The following is an 8,857-nucleotide window of genomic DNA, read 5'->3' as shown; positions in this document are numbered from 1 at the left end:
ATTGAAAATTTAAATGGAAAATGAAATTTCATATTTCATGAAGAATCTGTATATTTCCGTTGCTGGGCGTGGGCTTCCTCGTCACGGTTCTAAATATGGAACTTTTCTTTTAAATATATTTTCTGGACAGACCAGCCTATTTTTACTAGATGGATTAGCCATATAATGCCAATCACCTAGTGAGATACTTGATTAATTAATAGATCACCGTTAAAAGACCTTCAATAAATTATGTTTTAATGGGGAGGGTATATAGCAAATTGTAACATAAAAAACAGGCGAGTGAGCAAGAACTTGAGTCGATATGTGTGATAGATAAAATACATTTGCACGCTCTTGAAAAAAGCTACATTTTTAATGTCACCGTGGTCGTGTCCTGTACACAACCCTTTAATTTTTTGCAATGAAATCTATACCTTCTGTTGGCAGAGGAAAAGTATCAAGATATTTAACTGATGATAACGATTATAATTATGCTAAATACAAGGACAAGACACGCTTCCCAGTCAATAGTAAACGTAACTGTAAAACATTTAGCTTCCCTTTTCGCCACGATTCTGGCGGATAGTCCACGACGGTGAATCTACCCTACCGTAAATTCCCCGGCTGCAGATTGCTCCCGATACCGATGTAACCTTTCTGTGAGCCATTTAGCTCCCCGCTCCGTTTACTCGGTCTAGTCCCCGGCGGTGGACCTAATCTACTCAACGGGCCTGCCAGTTGGTGCTGAAGTCCGTCCAGCGATTCCGATTCATTGGCGCCTCAACGACCCACTGCTAGCTATTCGATACGGTCTAATCCCCGGCGGTGGATCTAGCCTATCCACGAGCTACCCGGTAGGGTGCTGAGGTCGGTCCGGCGATTCCGGTGAAGCCTGACGTCCGGTTCACTGGCGCCCCGACGACCCAAGCCCGGTGCTATGTCGCGTACTACTCAACTGGTCCCGGGCGAAGGACCAAGTCTACACCGTTGGAGTGTTTCCCAGCGGCGGAATTTCTCCCGATACCCGATTTGTGGTTTCCCGGCGGCGTTCAAGCCAATGGCACTACTTTGTTGGTCTCTTTGCCCCTTCCTCTGCAGCTCGCAGAGTATACTCGTAACCACTCTGTTGACAGCGTCCCAGATATGCTCATCGTGGCACATCTCTTCGACGATATTGTCCAGTCACACTAGGCATACCACTACGAACTTCTTCGAACCTTGGGCATCCAAATACCACGTATTCCGGTGTCTCTTGCACGTCCACACACTCCGGGCAAAGGGGTGACGCAGCATGTCCAAACATTTAACATTTAATTAACATTTCAAATTACTTGATACATGCCATGTGAAATTATCTAAAAGTTATATTTAAATAGTAGCGATCACTTTTATACTATCCTTAACTAGAAATTCGTTGCTATACGTAATCGAACTTTTAATAAAATATATTTATGATAATTATTTTCTTATTTTTTCTAATAGCTGAACAATTTCATATTGAATATTGTTTGGCTTCATATTTGAGAATCCAGTTTTATTGAAAATAGATCCATTTTATTTTATAAAACTGCATCCTTGTTTGCAAGGATAAATTTGGTTTTTCGGGTATCCAGTTTTTCAAGAGAGGTTCCAGTTTTTTTGAAAATAAAGTTGACAACACTGAGCACACATAAGAAAGTATAGTATTTGAACGGACAAGCTCAGTTGCGTGTTGGACGGAACTGGGTAGCGTACCTCCACAGCCAGTGTAACTGACTTCTAACTCAGCTATACTGGCTGCGAAAACACGCAGCGCAGTGATCTGCTCCGCCTGCTGTTCAACAGGCAATTGAGATTGTCCGGCCAAATCCGTTCTTTAAATAGTCGATGATGACATCATTCATAGAAGCGTAGCGCGCTAGATACACAAATCTGTCGTGCCGGACTTAGGAAGCGCTATCTTCTGTGTGTAAATGCGCGATATTTTGTCTAGGTTGTATATTATTTAAATTTTTGATGCCATGATGTGGTGATATATCTTTAGGTATCTATGAACATACAGGTTCTAGTAGGCGATGATTATAATAAGAAAAGGATTCATTATAAAATATAATTTCAAACACTAAACAGCTCTTTCAACTACGTGTGCAGATATCACAAAATGGCGACGAGGATGTGTTTAAAACAGAATTTACTTACATTGAAAAACTGAAGGCATTATCTTAAGATTTATTTCAAGGTAAGTTTCGAAAAAAAAAAATGAAGCAACTAAAATATGAAAGGCAAATGCGATTTTTTTATAGCGGCTGACTTATAAGGCGGGGGCCGGAAAAAAACTAGTTGCTATCGCAACACGTAAACGGTTGTTTAAACGAAAATTGAGACTATTATATAACAGTGAAAAAAAATACTCGACTTGGTAGAGGCTGGAAAAAAAATTATTATTTGCGACGTGACAGCAGGAAAACTACTCGGCAAGGAAGAGGTTTGAACTAATGAAGAGCGAAATTACTTGGTAAAAATAAACTTACTTTGCGACACGAGAGCAGGAAAACGGAAGAAAATTTGATTGAAAAAATTACAAGAAAGGTAAAAAAAAGATATTTCGAAAAGCTGTAAATTGAACGATATTGTTTCTATTCAAGGATGGAAGCTATTTTCGAACCTTCCCTCGTTTTTGTTCTTAAATGTGCCTTTGGCGGAAAGACGAACAAAGTGATATGCGTGGAAACGTGGATTCGAAATTTGCCTGCGAGCGGCGAAAGTGGTGGAATGCACTGATAAAAAAGATTTATTGCTAGCTCATGGGGGATTTGAGCTGCAGGAAATATTTTTTAATATTCCTGGTGCTGACGTAGAAGAAGACAAAGAGGGAAACATCGACCCGTATAAGACAGCTATCGAGAAGTTGGACAACTACTTCGCACCGCAACGTCATGAAGTGCACGAACGATACTTATTTTGGGCTATGAAGCCGGATCCAGATGAAAGTTTGGAAAAGTTCGTCATGCGAGCCCAAGCTCATGCTACAAAGTGCAACCAACGACACGACCAGACACTGGCATTTAAAAAATGTATCGCAAATATGACTACCCCTCAGTGACTCAGGTAACTGGTACTGTCAAGTATGACATTTGATTAGAAAATGTATGAAACTAGCAGCACTGAATAGTCTGTTATTTTTTCAAACAACCTGTTGCAACCCCTGGTTACGCAGACATGAGCAATTCGACAACAAAACATTTTTCAATAGGAATCAAACCGATTTTCTCGTGAATAATCGCTAATGTTTCTACTTTTTCAGCAATTTGGATACATTGACCTTGTGGACAATCCGGAAGAGCACACTACCGTCTCCGACATAGTGAACTGGTCATATCCGCTTCCTAAATCTGTAACTCTGCTTGCGATGATATCACTTCAAGGTGAAGCATTCCACCAATACAACCCTTTCAATTTGGTTCTCGCTCTTCCGAAGGTCGACAAGCTCGGAAGAAGTCGCATTGCGCTTGAGTTTAGCCGAAACAGACGAGCTGGAGATTGCATATATCTGATGTGGATGAGGATTTATAGTCTTTCCGAATGTGGGTGCGGTACATGCAAAATCATATCCGGATCAATCATCCGAATGGTTATCTATGGATTGTATACAGTACTGCGTTGCGGCCCGGTGCTGCTCAAGTCTGAAAATCCAGGCCCGTGTGATATGAATTCTACCAGCTCGGACTGCTGCAGATTGGAAGCATCTATGCTGAACTGCCTCTTGAGCGAGATCAGCATGGAATAGTATCAGGACCGTGAATTGATTACCATCATACTTTCAAAGGCTCGTTAGCATACATCCGGTTTTGCGTTTGTTTCTGCTATCGAATAATTAATTGAAGAAAAGAGATACATTGAAACTTAATGGTGGTCTCGTTAAACACAATTTGAGTTTGGGATTTCGCGCAACATTGACCGATAACCGTAATTAACAGTATATCTTTCTCGGTTGCACATACAGATCACACCAAGATAAGTCCTTCCATCGAACACAAGTGGGAGCAGAAAAAGGTCTATAAAGCCGAATTCGATTAAGTGAGGTGCAAACATCGGGGCCGCCCAACCGATTCATTCCCGTTGTGGAACGTGGCAGGATTCGCATTGGGTGCCGGCAGCTCTTTACTAGGCGATAAAGCGGCCATGGCCTGTACGGTGACCGTCGAATCGGCAATTGTTGAACACTACAATGACCAGCTGCGTCAACTAATGGAGGGTCCAAATTGCAAGGGTCGGTAGCTGCTTGCAGTCATCACCAAATGCTGGACGATGAGCAGGAATATCATTAATGAATGGACTGTTACCGTCGATTCTAATTTATATTTTTTATCAAAAGCGCTCAGAATCCTGATTTTTGCAAAAGTTCGTCACCTTTTAGATTTAAAAAAAAAGTTTTATCGTATCTAACGACTAACATATAATCATAGTTTTCAACAATAAATTAGCTACTTTGAATGATCACAAAAATCAAATGAAAAAATTACCACCCTCGCAGTGTCAACGTTGGTCTCCGGGTGGGCAGGAAGTTTCCCGTCGCGGTACAGTTGCCCCCATTCATGCATTGTGGGTAACACAGTGCCGTCACAATCAAACAGTACACACTGCGTTACATAGCGGTACTTTCCGAGCCCCTGCTCGGCCGGAATGACATTTGTTGCACGCTTTGCTTACTTGGCTAGGTCCAACAAAGTATCCAAAGCGGTTTACCGGAAAAACCCATACAACGTCAATAAAGAGAACAGCATGCGTACACGAGACCCGATGGACATACAAAAATTCGATTTCTTTCCATTATACATTGTTAATATTAAAAGATCCACGGCTCAGTTAAGTTAACGCCAAACTGTGTCAAACAAACGAAATATAAAAAAAACACTTGCTCCGCCTTGGATAATTAGGCAATCCATTAGACGTTTGTTTGACAATTCAGCGGTGGGTTCTGTCAACAAGTCTACTCCCGCGAACAGAAAAACTCGTCCGACAAACAACTTTGTTAGTCCGATTCGTTTGATGTTGGATCGAATCAACGATATTGTCGGACGTCGCACCCCTCGGAGTAACGTCAGAATAAGTAAACAAGAAATAATCAGCTGATCAGAAACGTCTCATGGATTGCCTAATTCTATCTATTCTGATTGTGGTATTGATATAACAACGGTTAATAACACATGAGTGTTCCTCAGAATTATTTGTTTCATTGGCACTTTCGTTTAGTAACTAGCATTCATACCGCCGTTCACCATTGCGAATGAGTTATTGCGAGTTCAAGTTACTCTGCTGTTTAAATGCATCACCACATACATAACATTTGTACGGTTGTTCCCCAGTGTGAATAAGGAGATACTGATTTAGGTACTTTAGATGAAAACTTTGGACTGGTGCTCGCCAGTGTGGATTGTAGCGTGTTGCTTCTGAAGGTCTTCTTTGCGTTCGCCAGTATGGGTTGATATGTGCTCCTGTAAGGTATCCTTGTGTATAAATTCATTGTCACATATCTCATACTTTGCTGTGCGGGCACTAAATTAACGCATTTTTTTTTAAATTTAGCACGTTTTATTTATTAGGTACTTACATTTGTTAAGGAAGCTAGTTCCTCAAAAATTAAATAACACTGTAACGATAGGCCGCAGAAGCTGCCGGTTAGTGTTGAATCCGTCGGTGTTCAGATCGAAGCGGAAAATTCGATCGAAATGTTTATATCCAGCGAATTTTCGGCTGTTTCGTAGCAACAAAACATTACATTGGTAGCTACATAAACAAAGAAGTGTTGCTGTAGAAAATATTTTCGTGTCCACATCGAGGGGTAACTCAATATACCGGTAAATGGTGGGAAATCACTAAGACACTTTTTCTTCGGTATGTTTCATTAAATGTCTAGTCGTGTCGTTGGTGCAACTTTGGCCAGACGGCTTCAGAGAGTTCGGCAGTGGCGGTTATTGATAAAACGCTCCAATTTGTTCCAGCTGTTTTGCGAGAAAGGTTACTGCAGGAATCCGAATTATCGATCGAGGACTTGATCAGACAAGTAAAAGCGTATGAAACAACCCGTTCGGCTAGCAACCAAATTGGAGGCCAAGCAATTTTACAGAGCACCACAAAAACTACTGAAAGTGTTCAACGAATTTGGAGAACGTGCAAATTTTGTGGAAAAGCTCATGGATCAGATCAGCACTGCCCCGCGTGGAACAAAACGTGTTCCAATTGTGGGAAGCGAGGTCATTTTCGCGTGGTCTGTTTATTTAAAAACGATAGCTTGGGAAACACTACACAAACACAAAACTTACAATCGTTTAAAAAAAGGAGCCATACACCAGCATTTCCTTCTAGTAGCAGTCAAGGCGTTCAGCAAACCAGGAAAAAACAATTCCGTTCAGCACGACGGTTGCATGCGATCGATGATGATGTAGTCGACGAAGAAAATTATGAGTTAGTGGAGATGGTATCGTGTGCTAACGATTCGGATGAATTAGTTTGCGTTAAGGTAGGCGGAGTTTTAATTGAAATGCAGATTGATTCAGGCGTTCAGTCAAATATAATTGACAAAAAAACTTGGGAATCCATGACGCGGAATGGTATAAAAACATTGGGAGGATGCCGACCATCAGACCGCAGGTTTAAAGCGTATGCGCAAAAAGATTGTTTAATAGTAACTGGTATGTTCGATGCAGAGATTGTTATAAATGATGTTGGAAAGGAATTGAAAACAATCGGAAGGTTTTATATTGTGGAACATGGCCCCCAACCGCTTTTGGGAAGAAAAACTGCTAAGCAGCTTGGAGTTCTTATTGTTGGGCTCCCGAGCCAACAGGAATACGTTAAGCATATCGATGCAGTAATCATTTCCGAGCATTCGTGGAGTAAAAATTCACATTCCGGTGAATAAATCGATCAAACCCGTAGCCCAGCGTTTACGGAGACTACCGTTTGCTACGCTAGAGCGGGTGGAGGACAAATTAAAAGAACTCCTCGCAAAAGATATTATCGAACGAGTTTCAGAGCCCAGTCGGTGGATATCGCCAATTGTAGTTGTTGTTAAGGACACGGGAGACATACGATTATGCGTCGATATGAGGCAAGTGAACCGAGCAATATTGCGGGAAACTCATCCACTTCCTACCATCGCGGACATCCGCTGGAAGCTCAACGGTGCGAAATATTTTTCCAGACTGGATATAAAAGATTCTTTTTATCAGTTGGAGCTAGATGACGAAAGCAAACCATTGATGTCATCTACCGGAAAGGAAAGTCCAATATAGCAGATCCGCTATCTCGTCTATCACGACCAACCGATACGAACGCATTTGATCCTGATTCAGATGTGTACGTTAGAAGTGTATTCGAGTTGACAGCGTTAGATGTGGATGAGTTAGAAAAAGAATCTGCGTGCGATGATGCACTAACTGAATTGCGGGAATGTTTGGATCGTGGTACTTGGAATTATACTTCTGAGTTAATAAAACTATATCATGCGTTCAGAAATGAGCTTGGAAAAGTCGGGGACTTGATAGTAAGAGGTCCTAGATTAATTATTCCAACAAATTTAAGACAGAGGATGTTGAATCTTGGGCATGAAGGACATCCGGGGAGAACTAAGATGCAACAGCGTCTGCGATTTTCTTGTTGGTGGCCTGGAATGGACGAATCGATTGCGCGCATCGTGAATAACTGCGAAGGCTGTCGTCTGGTGAGTCAGCCAGAAAGACCAGAACCAATGGAAAGAAGAAAACTACCGGATGCTCCTTGGGTTGACGTCGCCATCGACTTTCTTGGTCCATTACCGTCGGGTGACTATTTGCTTGTGATAATCGACTACTTTAGTCAATACAAAGAAGTTGAAATCATGCAGAAAATAACAGCAAACCGATTGGACAAGATTTTTATTCGACTTGGCTACCCACGGACTATCACTCTGGACAACGGTCGACAGTTCGTGAGCACGGAGTTCGAAAGTTTCTGCAAAACAAGAGCGATCATATTAAATAAAACAACACCTTACTGGCCCCAAGAAAACGGATTAGTTGAACGTCAAAATCGATCCTTGGTTAAAAGATTGAAAATTAGCCAAGCAATGAAGCGAGATTGGAAAAACGACCTACTTTCGTATCTACTCATGTGTTATTCAACTCCACACAGTACAACAGGCAAGACACCAACTGAATTGTTGTACGGAAGGAACATAAGAAGCAAAATACCATCGTTGAGAGACATAGGAACTGCTGTGCCGTGCTCGGATTACAGAGATCGCGATCAACTTGCGAAGGAAAAAGGGAAATTGTATGAAGATTCACGCCGCAATGCAAAACCTTCTGTCATAGAAGTTGGGAATAAAGTGCTAATGAAACATGTACTACAACGCAACAAGTTAACCCCGAATTTCGACCCAACTGTCATGACGGTTGCAGCAAAGGATGGACCATGTGTCACAGTTCGAAATGACGAAACCGGTCAGACATATAAGAGAAACTCAAGTCACCTTAAGAAAATCAACGGTAACAGCCCTGGAAAAGGTAGGTTTGATTTCGAAGCTACCATTTCTCATTTACGGGTTTTACAGGATCTCCAATGCAACACTGCCAGAAGGATGATGAGGAAGCTTTCAAAGTATAGTGAGAATAATGCACGCGTGTTTAGCACATAAGACGTCTTTATTTTATCTCCTCCTACCTAGTTCTCTGCAAAGGTGTATGTGTTACATTTTACTGATAGTGTTGCCAACTATCACAACATATCTCTCTAATTTAGATTAAGTAGCAATATTAAACTCCAATAGGTTTGTTCCAGTACACGGAAGTTACTCCCTGTTGCTCCGGAACAAAAAATTCTTGCTCCTTTTCACTCCGGTTTGCTACCAAAAGAA

At 41.5% G+C, this 8,857-nt stretch overlaps 1 protein-coding gene across 1 annotated transcript; it reads left to right on the top strand.

Annotated features, from left to right (window-relative positions):
* Positions 1-6,367: 6,367 nt before the first annotated feature.
* Positions 6,368-8,607, top strand: LOC131695618 (uncharacterized protein K02A2.6-like). Its single transcript, XM_058984147.1, has 2 exons — positions 6,368-8,507; positions 8,555-8,607. Exons 1-2 carry the CDS (start codon positions 7,553-7,555, stop codon positions 8,605-8,607), a joined length of 1,008 nt encoding a protein of 335 aa, XP_058840130.1. The 5' UTR covers positions 6,368-7,552.
* The last annotated feature ends 250 nt before the right edge of the window (positions 8,608-8,857 follow it).

This window comes from Topomyia yanbarensis, unplaced genomic scaffold, assembly GCF_030247195.1.
Source record: "Topomyia yanbarensis strain Yona2022 unplaced genomic scaffold, ASM3024719v1 HiC_scaffold_479, whole genome shotgun sequence".
Taxonomy (NCBI): domain Eukaryota; kingdom Metazoa; phylum Arthropoda; class Insecta; order Diptera; family Culicidae; genus Topomyia; species Topomyia yanbarensis.
The sequence above is the reverse complement of the archived record's forward strand: the minus strand, read 5'-3'. Positions and strand labels throughout refer to the sequence as shown.